At 51.6% G+C, this 21,620-nt stretch overlaps 1 protein-coding gene and 1 pseudogene across 8 annotated transcripts in view; one reads left to right on the plus strand and one right to left on the minus strand.

Annotated features, from left to right (window-relative positions):
• The first annotated feature begins 1,350 nt into the window (after window positions 1-1,350).
• Window positions 1,351-4,122, plus strand: LOC122916756 (annotated as a pseudogene).
• Window positions 4,123-4,621: 499 nt separating this feature from the next.
• The window catches only part of DAPK1 (death associated protein kinase 1), a 172,315-nt gene continuing 155,316 nt past the window's right edge, over window positions 4,622-21,620 (minus strand). For 6 of the 8 annotated variants that reach the window (XM_044265767.1, XM_044265770.1, XM_044265765.1 and 3 more), the window contains exons 21-27: window positions 18,178-18,366; window positions 15,693-15,890; window positions 14,614-14,752; window positions 13,374-13,494; window positions 10,149-10,337; window positions 5,927-7,155; window positions 4,622-5,446 (exon numbers count right to left, since the gene is read on the minus strand). In XM_044265767.1, the coding sequence (XP_044121702.1) occupies window positions 5,296-5,446; window positions 5,927-7,155; window positions 10,149-10,337; window positions 13,374-13,494; window positions 14,614-14,752; window positions 15,693-15,890; window positions 18,178-18,366 (2,216 nt within the window). In that variant the 3' untranslated portion in view covers window positions 4,622-5,295. Of the gene's footprint in view, window positions 5,447-5,926; window positions 7,156-10,148; window positions 10,338-12,917; window positions 13,102-13,373; window positions 13,495-14,613; window positions 14,753-15,692; window positions 15,891-18,177; window positions 18,367-21,620 lie in introns of those variants that run through there. The other 2 variants (XM_044265771.1, XM_044265772.1) reach the window with 2 other exon arrangements.

Genomic DNA, 21,620 nt, shown 5'->3' on the forward strand with positions numbered 1-21,620 from the left:
TCTAGACCTGTGGAATCATGTTCCTAAGGAGAACAAAAATGATTTTCAGAGGGCAAATTCATGGTTTCCTGATGAACACTTTTTGGCTTAAAATAGCATCTTTCTTAAACATTTTAAATTAAATCTCAAGAAAAGCATTCGATACTGAGGAACATAATAATCCATAACACAGAGAATGGGGAGGAAGAAGCAGTTTCGACATTCCATCTTTCCTCGTTTTATGAAATCGTATTTTTCTGGAAATAAAACATTTCTGTTGGCTTTGACAAAGACTAGAGAGGGAAGAAGAATCTGTGCCTCATGGAGACAGAAGAGGAGAGTGACGGAACACTGTGCCTTCCCCTGACACCTCTTCTTGTGTCCCTTTTCTTTCCAGGGATCTGGGCCAGTGTTCGGGGACTGCCAGTCCACTCTAGATTCTCCCCAAACCCAGAGGCTTCCCATCCTGGAACAGTGCTAATAAATCGGTCTGTGGGCTGTTTCCTCCCCTTGCCCCTACCTTTGTCTGCAATAATCAGGGACCACGAGACCAAGATTACGGTGTTCATTAACGGTGTTAAAACTCCACAACTGTAGGACTGAAGGACATGCAGGCTGAGGCTGAAAACCTACTTGGGGCTCCCTGTGACTTCTATTCATGAGTCACCCACCAGCGCAAGAATTTGGGGTACTTAGTTGATCTGGGCCCCCAGAGAAGGCGTAGACTTCCCCTCAGCACCGACCCTGGTCCTCCGGCGTCCCCTCCTCCGGGTCAGCTGACTCAAGCACCACTGTCCAGATGCCTTGCCACCGGCCACTAGGCCCAGAGTCAGTTGTGCACACAGGCAGGCAGAGTCTGTCACAGTGTAGGCCTGTGGGGGTGGGGCTGGCCCTGGGAAAACCAGGGCCTTCCGTGCAAAGCCTGGGACCCTCACCCACCCTGGGAGACCCCCAGACCTGCACTTGTGACTGGGTCAACGTAGCTACAGTTGCCACAGGTGAGGCCAGGGCCAGTCCTGAGGTGCGGGCAATTCCCCAAACCAGAACTACGTTTTGGGTCAGAGGTTCAGGGCTCACTGGACGTGCTGTACTTGGGCCTGGCCCCATCGTACACCTCCATGTGGGGCTACAGGATGGTGGTGCCATGTGCCCCTGTTCACATGGCCTGGAAGCCGCAGACGGGTCACAGGGCAGGGAGCGGGGCTGAAGTCCCCAGCCCATCCCACACCCACAGCCTTCCCAACAGCCTGGTGGATAAATTCTGTTCCTATTCCACTATGGTGGCGCTAACGTCTCAGAAGAGAGAAGGACGGGGTTTTTGAGAGTTCAGTTTAATCGGAAACTCATGTGTTTTCCTTTAAGTTTTGGAACATGCATCCTTCTCTCTTCCTGGCTGCCCTTTGCCTGGGGATAGCCTCAGCTGCTCCACAACTTGATCAGAGCTTAGATGTGCGCTGGTCCCGGTGGAAGGCGGCCCACAAGAGACTGTACAACAAGGCTGGTAACATCTGAGCTGTCCACTGAGACCCAAGGGAATGTTCTATTGCTGGTCGGAGTCCATGGGGGGAGTAGCTCCTGGAGGCCACTGGTACCCAGGCAGGAAGCAGGCCACTGTGACTGCGCAAGGTGGGGACAGACGTCCTGCTGTGTGGTTGCTGGAGAGCAGCTCCTGGAGCATCAGCCCAGCCCCAGTCAAGGTCTCTGCTCCCCTCTGTGAGCACATCCACTTCGAGTAGGTTATTTGGTTTTAAATAGAAATAGAGGATAGTTCATTTGTTTTTCTGCAGAATGAAGAAGGATGGAGGAGAGCAGTGTGGGAGAAGAATCTGAAAGTGATTGAACAGCACAACCAGGAGTACAGCCAAGGAAAACACAGCTTTGAGACGGCAGTGAATGCCTTTGGTGACCTGGTGAGTGTGGCTTGGGTTGCTGAATGTTTCATGCGTCCCGTCCTCAGTGCTTTGCCAAAATAATCTCAATTTTCAACATTCCACTTTCTTTTCCTTAAAGACCAATGAAGAATTCAGGCCCATAATGATTGGCCTTCAGATACCGAAGCGTGAGGAGGCGAATGTGTGCCAAGCCCCTCTCTCTGCTGAGACCCCCTCATCTGTCGACTGAAGAGAGAAAGGCTCCATAAACCCCGTGAAGGATCAGGTGAGCCAGTACTCAGCAGCTGCCGCTCAAGAGTAAAGGCAAAAGAAATCCGTGTCCTTGCTGTGTTCGGCTGAGAAACAATGGACAGGTCATGATGTTTCAAAAGAGTTTCAGATGTGGGAGCTGCTGTTGCTCTTGGTTCTGTAGCCAAGAGAGCTAATAGCTCTTGCTCTTGGTTCTGTAGCCTGAGAGCTTTTTAATTTGGTTCCAGGGTTCCAATTTGGTTGGGCTTTTAGTGCAACTGGAGCCCTCGAAGGACCGATGTTCCAGAAAACTGGCTATCTAGTGTCACTGAGTAAGCAGAACCTGCTCTTGGGCTGAAGGCAGTGATGGTCATCTGATCAGTTGTCCCTTCCAGTATGTTCAGAACGACGGAGGCCTGGACTCACAGGAATCCTACCCATATTGTTTATGGTTAAATGGAGCACCTTATCTTGTTATAAACTTGAACACGTGCAGAGAAAAGAGAAACTTTATTTCATAGTCACAATTTAGATTGTAGCCTTTGTACCTGCAAACTGTCTTGATCTCATGTCCCCAGGAGATGGATCAGTAATCAAGTAATGAAGTCTCTATTTTGAAAGCTCCAATCCTGCAAATACAGTCCAGAAAATTCTGCTGCCAGTGTAACTGGGTTCTGGGTAGTCCCTAAGATGGCATACAAACTTCTGAAGGCAGTGGCCACTATGGGACCTGTCTCTGCAGCTTCGATCCAAGCCTGGATTCCTTTCGGTTCTGGAACCAACATAAGCATTTGTCTAAGGAGACATTTAGGCAAAAAATGGAAAAGCCACCATCATGCACAAGACTGAGTCATGTCAAATTTCATGTAGAATTCTGTGGGGTGTTGGCTTACACAATTGTTCATTCTATACATGTAATATTTGTGCTGAATGCTTCCATTTGTAATGACTGGAAACACATCCTCATGTTCATCACTTCATAAATATATTTAAAAGGCTATATAATTTGACCAATATACTTAATTTACTATACCTCTTTGAAGTTACTAGAATTTTGAAATTTTTCATAGGATTTCACTTGAAACTTTAAAGAGCAGCTTGGTTCAAGTGATTTTGTGATCTGTGGTGTTTCCTTAGGCTGACACCCTCAAGGTAGGTTCCCATGAGTGGTCTTTTCTGGTTCATGATCTGTTATTTAGAAAAGAGATGGGGCCACTTCGTGTATTTGCGGGTGTTAGATGAGGGCCCAAGTCTCCTACCTAGCCAAAAAAGATCTAGCATTTTTCTTTTTTAAATATTTTATTTATTTGAGAGTGAGAGAGAGAGAGAGCATGAGAGGGAGAGATCAGAGGGAGAAGCAGACTCCCCGAGGAGCCGGGAGCCTGACGTGGGACTTGATCCCAGGACTCTGGGATCATGACCTGAGCTGCAGGCAGTCGCTCAACCAACTGAGCCACCCAGGGACCAAAAAGATCTAGCTTTTAATCATATCTGGACTTAGATCATTTCACTGAAAATTGAAATATCTCCCTTATCGTAGTTGATAGGCTGGGTTACTATCACATGTCACATGGAAAACCTCACGCCAGCACTGAATTTTACTCTCCAGGCATTTATTATGATCCGAAGTACAGCAGTGAACGCCTGAATCAGGGCGTTCTGGTGGTTGGTTATGTCTTTGAAGGACAGAATCAGAGAACAAAAAATATTGGGTTATCAAGAACAGGTATAAAAAGCCAAAAATACTTACCTTTGAAAAAGAAAAGGGAATCCTTTTTGGAATCAGTGCTTGGACACAAGTCCCCCAACCCTTGAGCACACTTGTGAAATCCTAGAAGTGTTAACCCCACGTGGCGGGAAGACAGACATATTCATGAGGCGACCACAGGAAGGTACTGTCTCGAGCTGGCCAGGGTCCTACGATGGTTTTGGTACCGTTGCATTTCTAAATTGAATTTTTTATTAATTCTGTGACATCTGGCCCCAAGAGTTTCTTTTTTCTGTTTCCATTTGCAGTCTGTGAAAGGTCTGGGGACAGAATTCTGAGCTGGGTTAGAACTCGAGCAGGAACAGGAAAGGCTTCTCCAGATTCTTCCCGAATCTGTCCTGGCCTCTGGTGCCCTGCACAGTGTCGGGTGTGATTGTTCATGAAGGGTAATATGTGGTGGGTTTTCTCTCCCTCCTGCAGGCTGTTCCCCGCACATGTGTACAGACCAATCTCCCTGAGTACCCGCACCAGGACTCCAGGATTCCTCCTGTGTTTGGGTCAGGCAAGAACAATGGAAGGGGCTCCCTTCTTTGAGTGAGAACAAATGTGAAAACCTTCTGGGCTCTTCCCATTTCCCTGTACCATTCCCAATTTTAGTCATAACACCCCCCAAATAAGTTGGGTGTGTCCATACGGGGGTTCAGGTTCACGGACTTTCTGGACTTCAGTGCAGTTTGTCCGCTCTGTGGGTACCGCGGGGTGAAAATAAAACAGAGATAAAGGATCCCTTTTGAATGAATGACCAACAATCGAATGCAACAAGCAATAGTTTATTTATATTAAAAAAAAAAGGGAAAAGAAAAAAAAGAGAACAGAAGTGAGAAACCAACATCTTTTTACTACCTTGTATAGATTAAGTAAAAATACCTGTATTCATATATATGTATATACATACTGCATATTTATATATATATACACATATACACACATGGAATGGAACATTAAAATTACATGCTTCCCAGGACAGAAGAATTAGGACACGTTCCCTCATATCAACTTAAAACTCCATCACAATTTAAAATCACTGCAAGGAAACTGACTTCCTTCATCTTGTTGGACTTCAAGTACACAAGGTTACGGAACCAGAAGCTAGATGTGAAAATCGTCCGCTGTGCACCGATGACAACGGACTGTCACACGCCAAGGGGCAGGGGTCTTCCGAGTTCTCCCACAGGCCTTCCTCAACTGCAGCTGTGTCACCTTCTACCTGAGATGTGCGGGAATGAGGCGGGGGGACCGTGGGCAGGTGCCGTGTGGACCCGCACGTCGACGTTTCAACAAGAGCAACAAAGACACGTCTTTCCGTGGAAACAGCGCCGGTCGTGAAATGACTCCAGAAGAGGGTTCCTTCCTCCCCTTTCCTTGCCAAGTGAAACACAAAAACTACTGGGGGACAAACCACTCAGAACGCAGCACCTCCAGCGGTGATCAGCAGACAGCAAGGGACAGAGAGGGGGCGTCTCCTGGCGACAGCTCCTGGCTGACCCGGCTGCTCTCAGACACACCCTCTTCTGCAAAGGCACTCACATGTTGTCTGTTTATGAGGGATACAGTGGGAGTCCGTGCATGGGAGTCCTTCCTACAAACACCAAAGAGATAAGCTGAGGACGTGGTCTAACAGGGACAAGAGGAGAAGAAATACACATTTTGGATAAATGTGTGTGGGTTTTTTTTTTTTTTCCTTTTCTTTAAAGGACAATCCATAGTTTAAAAAATTTCATTGAAAGTGAGGAATTCCAGTAAAATTATCAGCAAGGAGCAAGGTGCTGGAGGTGAGATGGATCCAGAACACAGAGAGGAGGGACGCTAGTTTCTCAAACGGCCAGAGGACAAGGGGATGCACGGTCTGCTCTGAAACGAGAAAGACCATCCACACACAGTGGAGTGTGTGAGTGGGAGGGACACAGTGGCAGAGAGACTGGTAAAACAGGGGGGAGGGTGGCATCCTTCCATATGTGGGCATGGGGGGATGCACCCTGAATTTCTGGATGGGAAAGAGGGGCCGCGTCCCCGTTCTGCAGTCCAAAGAGACCCCGCCCAAGCCCAAGGCTGCCCTCACCGGGACACGACGGAGCTAATGGAGTTGTAAGACGTGCCACTGTTGCAGCTCGAGTCATAGGCCTCCTGGCCATTGCCGTCGAGGTTGATCTTGAACACAGAGGATGCCTTCAGTAGAAAGTCTGCTGCGTCCCGACGCCCCAGCTCCCGCAGTTTGGACATGAGGATGCCCACCGTGCTCTCGGGGTAGGAGGTCCATTCCCGGAGCAGGGCATGGACCGGGCTGGGGAGGAACTCCTTGGGAGCCCCGTTGTGGGTGTTGTACTTCGCCACAAGGTCGGGGAGACCCAAGTTCATGGCGAGAAGGCACCAGTCCTTCCCCATGGGATCGGGTGGGTCCAGGAGACGACAGAGCTTCCTCCGGGTCAGGAGGTTCAGATCCGAGGCATGGATGTCCATCCCGAGGCTGGCCTGCGAGTACACGTCATGACAGCCAAAGCACATGATGCTGCTGAAGCTCTCCTTATAGCCCCCCATGGTGTTCGTCAGCGAGGTCTCCTTCAGGGTCTGCGCCCGGAAGAAGTCCCGCGGCTGGTAGATCATGACGGGCTCGTGGTGCTCCCGCAGCTGCTGGGGGCTCAGGTAATGCTTCACCGTCAGCAGCCCAGGGAGCGTGGTGGCCATGACGTTCTCCATGGTGCTGCACACGGAGTCCAGCAGGAGGCAGCACTTTATCTTTTCCGTCTCCAGCCCGCGTACCTGCACCTCGATGCCCTGGCCGTGGTTGACCAGAAGCACCAGCAGCTCGGCCCCGCGGTTGGCGATCTTGCAGCCGTTTACCCACAGGCGGATATCTGCGTCTCCCTCCGCGCTCTGCTGGTGGATCCACCGGCACAGGTTCACCTGGACCTTGTGAAAGATGCCGCACGGGAAGGGGGTGAGGTACTCCACGGGGACGATGCGCACGCCACCATAGACCCGCCCCTCGTCCTCCTCGTCTGTCCAGGACCGGTGGAGGTTGTCCGTCTTGATCAGGGCGGGGATGTCCACCATGGTCCCGCTGCTCAGGTCGCGGGCACAGATGTCCATGGCGTCCAGGATCTGCAGCAGCTCCTCCACGTCACTGTCGGGCACCAGGCGCTGGACGTCCTCCACGGTGTAGCGGCCCCGGTAGTGGTGCAGGGCCCGTGGGGTCTCCACGGACAGCAGCTTCCCCAGCACGTTGGTGCAGAGCCAGCGCGGGTCCAGGAGTAACACGTCCTGCACCGTTTCGCTCTGCATGATGTTGATCTGCCGGAAGGGACGACAGGAGGTCACACGTGGGGACCAAGATGGCCAGAGGCACCAGTTCAGAGTGCTAGGGGACCCGAAAAATGATAAACTCTAAGCACATGTTGCAAAAACTGACCCAGGGCATTCATGGGGACAGATCTTGGAAATCCAACAGCGACCCAAAACACCAGCTTGAGAAGGTTCTGAGAGGGAATGAAAAGATTACCTTGGACAGTTAAAAAAAAAAAAAGGTCAATGCAATGAAAGAAAGGCAAAAAGAGAGAGAGATGGCAGACAAATGCAGTGAGAAAATTTTGACTGGATTCTACATTCTCAAATGAACACACGAATGAATGCAAACAGCTATGACAGAAATGTCTGGGATGAGCGGCAAACACTCAAATGGGGACTATATATTCAATAGTAGCATTATATCCATGCTATGTTTCTGGAACACAATTAATTAAATTGTGGTAATCCGGGTGACTCCATCCTTAGTCCTCTGTCTTGTTCGGTCACTTGCTGACGCCCTCCGTGGCCCAGGGGGCTCTTGGAGATTAACATACGAACCTGAGAAACACCCACCAAGGCCAGGAGGGTAGGAAGCTTGCTTTGACCCTTGGTAAATTTGTTGAAGAGAACAAAGTGTCTCCCTTTCCTGACACACAGGTGGTGCCATGAGATCTAAAATTTTATTTATTTATTTGACAGACAGAGATCACAAGTAGGCAGGAAGGCAGGCAGAGAGAGAGGAAGGGAAGCAGGCTCCCCACTGAGCAGAGAGCCTGATGTGGGGCTCGATCCCAGGACGCTGGGATCATGACCTGAGCCAAAGGCAGAGGCTCTAACCCCTGAGCCACCGAGGTGCCCCGATGAGATCTAATTCGATGTTAAAAGTCCGTGAGTGGCACACGGACCCTGTCTACAAAATCTGTAGACAACAGTCCAGACTTTGTGGAGACTAAACAGCACAAGTGGGTCATTGCCCACCCCATCTCCCCTGCTCATAAGTCCCGCCGAATAAAACTGTAAACTATAAGGAGCTGCCTGCTTCGTTTTTTTGGTCTCATTTTGGGAGCTACTTTACGGTTCCTCCTCCACCTTGTACCAGTGGGAGGATACCCCACAGTGGAGGGGCTACAAGCTCAATTATTTAGGGGTGAAATGTCATATTTGCAAAATAAATAAGCAAATAAATAGAAGAGAGAGAGAGAGAGAGAGGAGGCACAGCGCCAATGGAGTAAACACTTGGTTAACTTAAGTGTGAAGCAGATGATGACTGAGCTCTTCTTGCACTTCCCTGAAGGCTTAAAAATTTTCAGGAAAAAGATTCCAGTTGTTATATTATTTCATCATGTAAAATTTTAACACATACAGAAAAAAAGGTCTGGAAAGCGATGCCGGCAGGCAGTGGTGCTAGAGAGGAGGAGGGAGGAACGAGGCTGCACAGGACTTGGAGCCTTACCTGTCACCTGTGTTTCTTGAAAAAGCAGAAGTCTGCGAGAGAGAAAAGGGACAACACCCAGAGGCAGCTGTGCTCCGCGCCGCACCTCCCCTCCCCTCCTCCCTCTGAACCCAGAGCCGGTTCCCTCCTCACGTGGAGGCGGAAGCTCCTGACTGTTGGTACCAGGACCACCTTCTAGTCTACACAGCAGTTACAGCTTTGAGAACCCCTCTGCCCACGAGTCTGTTCCAAATGGTCGCTAAAATGACAATTTCTGGGAGGGTAGAGCAGATCTATTGCTTGTTAAGGCATTTGGTGGGACCTCAGGGTCAGGGAAGACTGAGACACTGGCCACACGGGAGCAGACTAAGGGGACAGACAACTTCGTGCAGTGAGGGGTCCCAGAGCAGAAAAAGGCATCAGGACAACCGGTGACATGTGCCTAAGAGCTTCCTTACCAGCGGGCAGTAAAAGCCTGGGGGAGGGGCTGGTGGCCAAGCAGAGCGGGGGCACCTGACAGATTCCCCTCTCTTACTCCTACTATCAGAGCTTCACTTACTCACTTAAAAAGTCTCAAGGGCAAGGAGAATGAAGAATACAGTGGATTATACCCTTGCTCTAGAAACTGCTGGTCAGATATCAGAAGACAAGAGAAGACTGGGCCAATGGACTGAGTTTATTATTACGGTTACTCTTATCTTATAATGTAAGCTTGGATCCCCGTCCTTGGATTCAGTCACTTTAAAGCACATCGGGAGGGGCCTGTAGATTACCAGGAGTTTCAGCAGAGTTCGGAGGCTCCTGCTCTCGCTGCCTGATGCTCTAATTTTCAGGGTCACCAGATTCAGTTTTAATGTCAGGCCTATCTGACCCACACACACTGGTCTTGAGTCAGGGGGACATTGAGACTGGACCAGAAGCTGCTGGTGTCTAGAATTCTCAGAACTGCTTCTCGGTTTTCACGTTCAGAACTGTTCTTCGTGGCCTGGACTAGCCTCAACTGTCCCCTGATGTCACAGGATGGAGGAACGAAAAGGCTAGGTCCCCTCTCTGGGGACAGGCAGAGGAGGCGATGAGAACAGCAGTCCCAAGCCCCAGTGCTGAATGCCACACACGCAGAAGCAAAGGTCTCCATTTCTGGGTCATTTCTGGGGGACACTGCTTGCTGGGTCAAAGTGTCTCTGGATGTCCTCTCGTCACTGCCTTTTCTCAATAATCTGTAAGCCCCAAAGTCTGTTTGGACTTTAAGCCCATGGGGCAGAAAATCACAGCTAAACACTCGGTGCCCCAAGATAAGAGGAAAGAGGTCCAGTTGCCCCGGGCAGCGGAACTGTGTCCCCTAACTCACACAAGCGGGAAAAGGAGCAAAGCCGCACACAGCCATGGGACAGCTCTCAGGGGGGGCAGGGAAGCAGAGAACGGCAGGTCCGAAAATCACCCGGGCCCCACGTCTGGATAGACTGTGGGTGGCTGGTCAGTTGGCTTCTGCGGGCTCAAAGCCCCTTCTGAGGGGGCGGAAACACTCCCGTGGAGCCCCGCCCCCCCCCGCGCGGGCCCCGCCCCCTACCTCGCCCGCGCTGTGGAGCTGCTGGGCTATGCGCCGGAGGTCTCCCTCCCTGGCCAGCGGGTTCAGCTGATCCTGCACGTCGTACACAAACTGCTGCAGCGACATGAGCTGGTTGGGCCCGTTGAGCTTCCTCCAGGAAGGCAGCGTGGAGATGATTTTCTCACACAGGTGCGTCATCGGCGGGCACACCTGGAACGTGCAGGACAGGGCAGGTCAACCGGCGGCCCAGGGCGCTCCCTTGGAGAAGCCCAGGGAGAGGGGATGGCTCTCTTTTAGGCACCGTTGCAAGAAATACTCGGGATGAGTTAGGGCTTTTTTGTTGGGCAAATGGGGCCAGTTCTTTCTTTACAGCGCTGCCTCCCTGTGAAACCCGGTTACAAGCATCAAGTAGGACACGGAAGCTTTCCTTTCTATGGCTAATGGTTAAATAGGGGGGAGGCTTCATAACAAGGCATTTGGAACAGGGACTCAATCTCAGTACGCCTTGGCCCCAAAAGCTGTGTTCCGTCCTCCCCTGGAGCAACTCTTTCAGCCACAAGATGGTCACTTGATGAGCAAAGGGATAGGAAAAGAGATGAACCCTCCTTAGCAATATCCCAGTGGGTTTTTACAGTAAATTAGGCATTCGTGGGAATGTTGTGGATAAATACAGTTTAAATGAGACTAATTCTTGGTAACGGGCTTGAAATAGATTTCTTTCTTAAATTATTTCCAAAAATTTTGAGTATAGTTGACACGCAACCTTGTGAGAGTTTTAGGGCGCGACGCAGGGACTGGACCAGTCCACAGGCTATGCCAGGCTCAGCACACAAGTGTGGTGACTTCTGTCACCGCCCACTGTTACTATACTATGGATGATAATCCCTATGCTGTGTCTTTTTTTTTTTTTTTTTTAAGATTTTTATTTATTTGACAGACAGGGATCACAAGTAGGCAGAGAGGCATGCAAAGAGAGAGAGGGAAGCAGGCTCCCTGCTGAGCAGACAGCCCGATGCGGGGCTCGATCCCAGGACCCTGGGACCATGACCTGAGCCGAAGCCAGAGGCTTTCACCCACTGAGCCATCCAGGAGCCCCTATGCTGTGTCTTTTATTCCTGCGATTTATTCCCTCCACAGCTGGAAAGTTGTAACTCCCACCCCCCTTCACCTATTTTACCCATCCCCCCACTCCCCTTGAAATTGTTTTTTAATCTTTTAATTCCATTAAATAAATCATCTGTGTGACAGACTCAGATAATCCGCACACCATCCTAATTAAAAAAGCCAGCCATACACTGCCCTGCATCATTAATCAGGTAGTTCCTTCTCGAATCCCTTTAGGTCAGCTAAATTCCACTCCCTATTCGTAAAACAAAGTTCCCAGGCAAAACGGCGGTCTGTGTGATGGGTTCCACCTGCTCGGCCTCAGGAGTTGAGGGTGGGGCTTGTGAAGCAGACAATCTCACCACCCCCCAGTTCAAACTCTGAGCCCAGAGCAGAGCCCCTACTGCCAACTGGTGGGGAGGGGCTGGGGCCCTTCACAGACCACTGTTCCCCATCGATGCCCACTGGTTTCTGAGACGGGGTTCTTCTGAGACCCCCCCCCCAGACTACTCCCCACTCACTGTGCCTTACTAGGGCTCCCACTGGAAGGCAAGGACTGGCCTTCAGGTGGGCCCAGAGTTTTCCTAAAGATTCCTATAGCACGTCGGGAACTAGAGCCTGGTGTGAACAGGCATGTCCCAGCAGGGAAGCAGTAAGCTCTAAGTGGAGCCACCCCCTGCCCTGCCCCACACAAGGGAAGGAGAGACACAAGCTCCTTGTTCCCACCCGGGAGGCTGGGGCAGCAGCAACTTTTCAGGGAGCTTTCTGCCCTTGGGATGTTTACCCTTTCATGACAGCTCTGGAGAACTTTTCGAGTATTATAGAGCAGCAACCTTTTATGGGTCAGAGGCACCGAGAATATTTTTTTCCAGTCTATTTCACCTTTTAACTTTGTTCATGGAATTTTTTTGACAGAAAAGAAATTTTAGCTTCCATATTGTCAAATAGATACACTTTCTTTGAAAACTTGTAGGGTTCCCTGTATGACCTAAAAGGTTTTCCAAAGCAGTACCAAGTTACTTTAAAAACTTAGTCAAGATATTGCAGGGGTTTTTTTTTTCTTCTTTTTTTTTTTGACATTTAATAGGTTTAATCCACCTAGAATTTATTTTTGGGACTCTCAGTGAATAGAATTCAATCTCATTTCATTCTAGAATATAGCCAGTTGTGTCAGATCACGGATGAAATCACATTTCCCCAAAACCGAAACAACATCTTTGTCTTCTACTAAATTTCTGTAGATATTGTGATTTACTTCTATACTCATTTACTCCACTTACTGATTTTTTAAATTTTGGATTACCTACACGGTTTTTATAATATGTTATTTATTCTTCCACTGAAATTTTAAAATAAAAAACCCAATCCAATTATCTCATTCCTGAAAGATGTATGCTGGAACTGTGTTAACTCTAAGAAGTGCCCCTGGCTTTTTTTTCAAATTTACTTATTTATGGAGGTGCCTATGTGACTCAGTCAGTTAGGCAGTTTCCGTGGCTCAGGTCACCAGTCCTGGAACCAAGCCCTGCATCAGGCTCCCTGCTTGGCCTTCCCCCTTGCTCATGCAAGCATGTGCACCTCTCCTCCCCCCCCCCCGTCGGTCTTGAATAAATAAGCTCTTTTAAAAATAAATTCATTTATTTTAGAGAGGAAGAGAGCACATACACAAGGGCGGGGTTGGGGGGACAGAGGGAGAGAATCCTCTAGCAGACTCTGGGCTGAGCGTGGAACCTGGTGTGTGGCTAGATCTCACGGCCCATGAGATCGAGACCTGAGCCAAAACCAAGTCTGGACGCTTAACCGACTGAGTCCCGCAGATGCTTCTCTGCATTTTCTAAATAGCGCACAGTAAGTCACTTCTGGGTGGTTTCTGTGATTTGTAAAAGGCCATGTTACTAAAATTGTCAGAATCTCATACACCCAAAGGTGACCCCATGTCCATAACCCCTCAGCTCCAGGCCCCCTCCTGTTCTCACTCTTCCTTCCTTCCAGAGCAATGGGACACAAACACAGCCCTGTGATTGCCCCGTCCCGGAGCCCCTGAGGACTTAACCAAACCACGAGGACAGCACGAACAGGTCGGCTCTGGGGTGACCGCACGGTCTGGGCAAAGGTGGGCCTGCAGCCTCCCGGCTCACTCACCGATACAATCTGGCTCCGGATGTCTTGCAGGTGACTTCGAAGGACCTTCATGTCCTTAGAGCCTGAAGCGCCGGCATCCAGAACAAACAGCTTGTTTGAAATGTGAAGATCGTTCCCAAACCTGAGGGAAGAGCAGCGGCCTCCTCAGGGTGCTACGGTGCCCCCGGGAGTCAGGCTTCTGCTGGCCAGAAACCAGAACATTCTTGGGACCTTGCAAGGGCCATCCCTCCCTCGCGGTCTGCTGGCTTCTGTCACATAATGCAGGTGGGAGGGGTGGGGACCCGCATGCTCTGAGACCCGAGGATGGTGGCTGCTGAGGGACGAGGAGCGGTTCCCGTCCCACAAAGCGGCAGGCACACAGTATGGGAAGATTTCAGGTCACCTGACGCAGGACAGATGAGGCCTGTGCCCGCCCCTTGCACGCTAAGAGAACGGAGGCCCTGTGACAGTGTAAGAGCAGACCATGGGCCTGACAGTCACACCTTCGATGGAAAATAGTAGTACGAGCCCTTTTTTTCCTACCAGGAGGACCACAGAAGTGTCTGCAGACGATCAATCGAGAATTCACATTACTGTCAGAGCTGCAGCTTCCCGATTTTTTTGACAGATGCTATGTAAAAATGCGTATTTCTACACTGTGACCCGTGCACACCCACACTGATTGATGAAACAGAAGTTCTCCAAAAACACGTGCCAGGAACCTCACGCTGGTATTTCCCCCTCCAGCCCCTCCTGCTTTCCAGATCAGGTCAGGACCCCCAAGTGACCGTCACGATCCCCTCAGGAGCGGCAACTTTGCCTTGAGCGATACTGCTCAGTGGTAAGAAGACCGTCGTCAGAGGAAGCGAGAGCAAAAGCAACCACCACCACTGGGGTTCTTCATCAACACAGGGACCACAGTTGGTGACACTGCATTACATGACAGACGTTTGCTAAGGGTTGAGCTGAAACATTTCTGGGGGAGAGACATTCTCACCAAAAAAATACAAAAAGAAATGAGAAGAGAAGGAGACGTAATGACGGATGTGCTAACTAGCCAGACGGGCACTGGCCCCAGGGGGTGAGGAAAGCAATGCATGCTTTGTTGTTTTTTATCCCATGCTCTTCACTTCCGTTGCATCTGTTGTTTTCGATGTTTTGATACAAATAAAAACCATGCCACAGAAGCCAACCAAGCAAAGGAGACCTCTGGTGTCCGTGAGCTCTGCGGGATGGCCCCTGTCACCAGCGACGCCCTCACCTGTTCCTGATCTCCTTGAGCAAGGACGTGTCCTTGTCGTATCCGAACTCGCCTCCAGCCGGCCGAGGCACGTTCATGATGTCGGCGTGGGTGGCCACCAGGACCACATGCAGCGGGTTCTTCAGCTTGCCGCCGAAGGCTGGGGGCAGAAGGCAGGTGTTTCACAGGTGGGTCCTCCTTCCTGGCTGCCTTGAGTTCCCTGGGGGAGGGAGGCCGTGCTGGCCTCTGCCTGCCATGTGGGCTTAGCCCGAGAAGGCCCGGGCCTGGCCAACATCAGGATGAGCCTGTTTGCTGGGCTCAGACCACAGAACACGAGGGAGCTTCTCAGCTCTCCCTCTGGGGGGCCCTGCTTGTATGGTATGGGGAAAGCAAACTCCGAGCAGGTGCACCCTTTACCAGACAAAGAAAGCCCTCCGAATGCAGCGACGCCCAGAGGTGGCTGAGAGGGCCTCCTGCAGTGCACACAGCCCACCAGCCTCTCCTTAGTGGAGGGTTTAGGAAGAAAACAGCCAAAAGAATGGGAAAGAAAGAGGAAAGAGTGGAGGTCCCCTGAGGAGGTTAAGTCCAATTATTTGATTATTCTATGAATTTCCACCCTGGAAGGCTGCTCCTTTTTGTTTTGTACACGAAGGAACAAAAGTGTATTGGAGGCTGTCTTCTGCTCTAGGAATAGAGTTAACATAATACGTTCACACTCAATGGGGTCCCTTCCGTGCTTGACGGAACCACACAACGAAGGGGGGCCCGTTCTACCTCTTCTTCATGTAGGTAGAGGCACAGAGACCATCAAAGGATGAATTCCACTTCCACCCAACAAAAGTGACCACAGCTCTAGCGTGTAGGGAGAGAGTGACACGTGGTTCTCAAGGAATTGCTCGGACCTGGTCTTTGAGGCAGGAAAATGTGATCCTGTAATAACTCCCTGTGAATAAAGGGAGCGGCTGGGCCTCAGCAACCGTCCAGAGTGGGAATCTAGTCACGGGAAGGAGAGACTGGGTGTGGGGGAGCCTCACAGTTAGCCCCAAGCTGTGGATCCGCCCAGCGGGAAGGGCGCCCCCACACCGGGCCTGCTAGCTTACCGATGGGCTCTTCAACTGGCACGAGAGACTTCAGGAAATTCAGCCAGAAAATCACTTGGTTCAACTGGATCTCGTAGGGTTCTTCCAGACTGAAAACGATGACGTGGATGGACGTGGGATCGTTGGCGGCAAAGTAGTCGTAACAGCAGAAGTACACAGGATTGCCAGAGAATTCCCACACGCTGAAATCACCGACGCCTACAGAGAGAAGAGAGATAGATGACTATCTGTACCACCACCAGCAAATGCCAACCACAGTTTTTTGTTTTTTGTTTTTTTTTTTTAACAGTTTAGGGCCTGCTGAGGGAAGGAGTGGTGTCCATACCACCCAGCTGTTTATCCATACACTCCCGCCTTCCCCACAGGAATGACTCCTCACGAGGAAGGAGTCAGAGCCAACTGGTGGCTTTGCGCTCCCCATCAACAAACTCACACAGTCAGAGGACGTATGTGATAAGATTCCCTACCTTCAAATAAGTATAAATTCTTTTTGGAACATGACAGGGTAGATATGATGTTGAATGTAAAAGTCACTAAGATATGTAATTTAATTTTGGTTAAATTACCAAATATAACCAAATTATTTATTTATTAATAAACACAACAATATTATATTATTAATGTTAATATTAATAATAAGTTATTATTATACATTATAACAATATAATTATATATAATTATAATATAATAATATTAATAATAAGTTTATTAAATAAATTTAAATTTGGTTATATTCACCTTCTTCAGGTGAGAAAGTGACCTGCTCAGGTAGGTCACCTGCACAGGTGAAAGATGCAATGGTTGATGAGCACAGTCTGCATCTGACGGAGGGGGAGGGAGCTGTGAGGAGGTGGGGTTCATACACTCAGCCAGCGTGGGGGGCAGTGGAAGGGTCAAGAAGGGTAGAAGGCTGTGTGGCCTAATGTTTGGGAGGCGCTGGCTCTCTCATATCTGAGTGGTGGGTACAGAGGGTTCTCTTAGAAGTGTCTGTGGGTGAGGCTCTGATTGTAGATCCTGGGGCACCTGGAACCTCTCAGGGACCTTCCAGATACAGGGGCATCCCTAGCCCTACACGGCCACATCCCAGCAGGGCAGTCACGCACCGGCCTCTGGGGTAAACAGGCAGGACCATTTATGTTGTAGGATTTCAAGCTCCCTTTCCGCAATTCTTCCCCTCGGTGCTAATTTTGGGCCAGAAATTCTGCAATCAACCGTTATTCAGGAAGATCCAAGGGCACTTTTGAAGTCTCGACTGGAGTGCAGGCAGCCCCGGGGACGGGACTCTCTAAATCTGGCCACTGAGGCATTGGTATGAAGGGTTCCAGAGCACAGGCACAGGTCCTCCAGCACGGGGAGTACTGGGAGCCAGATCTGGGGTGGGGCAGGGGCTGTGAGAAGCCGGGTGAAGGAGGGGTGCTGGGGACAGGCTGCCCCTCTCGCAGTGCTACGGTACCAGCTCAGCTCCGGGACCGCAGACAACACTCTGCTTTTAAAAAAGAAAATGCCCGTGGGCTTTAATTCTACGTCACTAGACCCAGTGGTTCTCCTAGTGGGGTTCCTGGACCAACAGCAGCAGCCTCATCTAACCTCGCCCCCCCCAACCTCCTGCAGCTCTGGGGGGCAGGGTGGCAGTGTGAGTCTTCACAAGCCCCGCAGGAGACCTGCCTGCCTCCTGGAGATGAACAGTTCGAGGTGACACACACTGACGTCTACCATTCACGGGGTTCAGGGTAATCACGGAGCCGATGGGAAGATGCCCCCGACCGGCATTGTCCGAGTCCCTCCCCTGTGCTGGACACTGGAGCGCGGGCGCTGGAATCAGCGCGTACGGTCCTCACAGATGGGTCTCAAAGAAACTGCTTTATCCCTGCTCGAAACTTCGTCTCCATGAGGCAGGGGATGGTGTTCAAGTGACGTGGGCCAACGGGAGGCCCGGGAGCTCTGGGGGCTGGGCAGGGGGTTGACACAGTGATTGCTGGAGAAATAACCTTCCCAGGGAACATGTGAAGTGTTGGAAATGTTTGAGGGCAAAGAACACATGGGAAATTTTGCCCATGGAGAGAATCGCCCGTGCCTGGGCTGCCTAGCTTCAGCCACGAGTGCAGATGTGGTCAAGGTTAACTCTTCTCACACCTGCGTTTATTAAACCGCCAGCTGGATAGTATTTTACAAGATTTCTCATCCAAGTGGATGTTGGGCTCTGCCAAGAAAATGTACTGATTTACTCAACATTTATTAAGCGCCTACTGTGTGCTTGGGGTTCTGCTAGGTGCCCAGGAGGACAGAGGGTTTAGTTTCACTCTTTACGGGTACGAATCAGCTGTGCTTCACTGGGTCACTCCCACGGTCACTCTGTGTGGCTCTTCCTCTGTCCTTGTGGGGCTGTGACAGACGTGGGGGACCGTTCCCTCGGGGGGGGGGACTTACAGTCCAGGGAGAAGGGAGACAGGAGGTGCTCCCCAGTGGGGCGTGCGGGCCACTGTACCGTTCAGATAAGCATTCTGGATGTCAATGGCCTTAGTGGACTGGTCGTCAGCTGCACAGTGTGGGTGCTGGGGCGGGGCCACCAACACCTCCAGGGTCCCTCGCGTGAGTCCCGGCTCGAACATCATGCTACGGCTCCTCACGCTCACGTGCTCGCAGCCCGGGTACAGGTTGCTGATGCTCACGGACACTGCAAGTAGACGGGAGGTGGTGAGAACAGGGCAGCCTGAGTGTCTGCTACCCCACTGCCTGGTCTGCGCCTTGTCCCTTCCCAGGACACTCTCGTCCCCACAACCTGCTGCTTTGGGCTGGCCCCGTGGGCCCCCCACATGTGGGTCAGGGGTGCTGCCCTGATTCTTCCTGTCCGCTTCACCTCCCGCAGCCCTGGCCTGCACTGCTCAGTGACAGAGGTGGAGCCGGGGGACTGACTCAGATACCGCCCCCCCCACCCCCAGCGGCTTTACCCTGGGGGCTCCAGCTTTCTCAGGAACAGAGTATCTTCCTCTGGTCTTTCCGCCCCAGGGGAGGGAATGGCTTCCTTCTGTCCCAGGCCTTGAACACTTCACCGTCTCTGCGATGCTCCCCTGACTGTGCCCATGACACTGTCCTTCCATTAACGTCCCCACCAGGACCCTGACTGGGGCCAATGAAGCTGTCCCACTCTGGGCCATGAGATTGTGTCAGGCTGACCGCAAAGAGATTCTACCCACTAGCAGGCCAGCTTGTCCCAGGCAGAGCGGACGGGATTTGGCAGGCACTCCTGAACCTCACTGAGTTCTCGTTAGGACAGCGTTTGTGTCCAGTATCATAAAAATGATAATTTCACACGGAGACAGAGGCACCAGAGGGAAACCATTCATCATTGCTAACTGCTGACCCCTAGTGGTGGGAAGCGGCAGGCCCGGTGGAGCAGCCCCCTGGGCACCCTGAGCATAGAGACAGAGCGCCCCTGGGCTCCTCTCTGGGGACCGCAGGCCGCCTCCCCTGCAGGCTCCTCCTGGACACCTGCTCCCCCTCTGCTCTGGGTATGTCCTTCCTGCTGCAGTCCCACAAAGCCACAGCCATGACCCTCCACTGGCCACAGAGCGAGTGTGGGTGTGGTCACCGGACAAGCCCCGTGGGGAAGACCCCACGGCCCCGAGCAGGTGCACACGGAGCAGCCGGGATCCACACGTGCCCCGCTCCTGCGTCCTGCCTGATGGCTTGGCCCTTCTCCCCCTGCGTCTTAGAAGCCGACAGAGCCAAGGGCCAGGCGTCTAAGGAAAACCCACGGCCTGCTGTCTGAGCGATATTCAGGTACTTACATGGATATTGATATCAGGGATGTGAGTCGGTGCACCCAGAGCTTCCAATTTTCCACAAAGAGCCCAATATCCAAATTTTTTGGTGACTGAGGTGTGAATGTCGGCAGCTAATCCTATTTTCCTCCCCCACACCCGCTCCTGCACACAACACACCGCGCCCAGGCCCCGGGTTTCAGCCTCTGCCTGAGGCACACACGTTATGTCTCTGAGCCCCCACTTCCTTCACTCTGAAGTGGGTTATGACACAACCTCAAAACGTCGTGAGAATCCAGTGAGACGACACGTGTGCGGGACCCGGACCCAGGTCAGCACAGACCATGTCAACCTCACACACCACTTTCCACGCTTCCCGGCTTCCAGGTTTTACTGTGGTTTCCCCAGAGACCAGCCACTTTGCCCGCTGGACATCCTTTTGGTGTCCCCTGGGCCTTCTCTCCTGGCCTTCCGGCATTTGTCACTTTCTTCAGTCTTACGAATCCCTGAGGGGATTTCCTTTTACACAAGTGACCACAGAGAGCAGAGCTCTGCCTCCTGAGAGAACAAGGCTGTCCGCTCCCCGGAGAATGGAATACAGTTCGGCTCCTTCTGGTAGCAAAGCCAGCGTCCTCGGGGATGCTGGGAGACCAGGAGGATTCTGGAATGGACTCACATGGGACACAAGAGAGGGCAGTATTTACCTCCTAACAGTCCTGTCGGGGAAGCCGAGCCCCACCAACCTGCTATCCTGACAGAAATTTGCGGGTTCAGCCTGGAGAACGCAGCTCTGAACCAGGGGTGGTCAAGAGAACAGGAGAAGGAGCCTCCCTAGGGGACCCGCAGCGTCTCTGTGCTGACCGTGGCTGGCGAGGCCTCTCTGGTCCAGCGCGGACATGGTCCTGCCAGAATCTTCCGTCACTGAGTCCCATGACCCAGTCTCTCTCGGCCCTGGCTGAAGGACGACGCCACACTCGTGACCCTGGCTGATAACACGGCCTTCCTGAGCCACAGTTTATCAAGAATCTACTTCCAGATTCTTCCACATGTGGAAGATGAACGGAGACATTACTTCTCAGGGATGAGGGTTGAGAAAGACATACAATCTGTCTGTGGCTGGTTCAGATTCGCTCAGGGGCTCCTGGGGCATAATCTTCATACCCAATGAGGATGTACAGAAATTCCAGCTCAGAGCTCTAAGTAGATCTCTTCGGCTCTCTCCCTTTGCCCCCCTCTCTCTCACACACACACACGGCAACACTGACCCAGTCCACACACACAGGCTGAGCCTAATCATTAAGTGTGGAAGACTGCTGGCTTCAGAGAAGGTGAAACCATCCTGCGTCTCTAAACTGAGCCAAAATTACGGATGACCATGGCCAGTGCGTGCCCGAAACCGCCCTTCCTACAGACGGACTTGCAGTATCCCTACTGAGCACAGCAGTCAGGCCCGTCGCGAATTCCCAGCTGCGTGACATTGGGCAGGCCACTGGACCCCTCTAGGCTCCAGCAAAATGCTGGGTACACGTCCTGGAGGCTGCTGTGTGGACTCCGTGAGGTGACCCGCGAACCACATTTCGTCCAGTTCCGGGCGTGCTGTATCCAGAAGATACTCCCGCTACGTGTAAGCTGCCCTGCACTCACGCTAACTGTGAATCTACTGTGGTTTTTGGAGCTTCACCTGGTTTCAAGTCCACTGCTGTTCAGAGAAAAGAAGCTGAAAGGGGCACGTAACTGTCAGTCAACGGTCCCTCAGCCCTGAAGAAGCTCCCCAGACACCCTCACGCATGGAGAGAGGGATCGCATGGAAACAGAACTTTCCTGTGAGTGCTTTCAGCAGGGGGATCTGACAGGACACCTTGTGAGGTCATGCAGAGGAAATGAATCCTTGCACAAAATGGCGACACAGGAACCTCTCTGGAGGGTTATATTCTTATCTTTGCAAAATGTAATTGCCTCACTTGGGATTTGGGAAAAACACAATCTGTGCCTAAGTATTCTCTGCGGTGCTTCTCCCTGGGGCTGGCGGGGGCGGGGAAGGACAGGCACGCGGCCCTTCTGGACATGGAACCACCCATACCTGCATCTCGGCAGGTGGGAGGGGGACAGCAGCAAAGCCCACCTCCCAGTCAGGCTCCCTGTGAGTGGGTGGACCGACCGTGACATC

Source organism: Neovison vison, chromosome 9 (genome assembly GCF_020171115.1).
Source record: "Neovison vison isolate M4711 chromosome 9, ASM_NN_V1, whole genome shotgun sequence".
NCBI lineage: Eukaryota > Metazoa > Chordata > Mammalia > Carnivora > Mustelidae > Neogale > Neogale vison.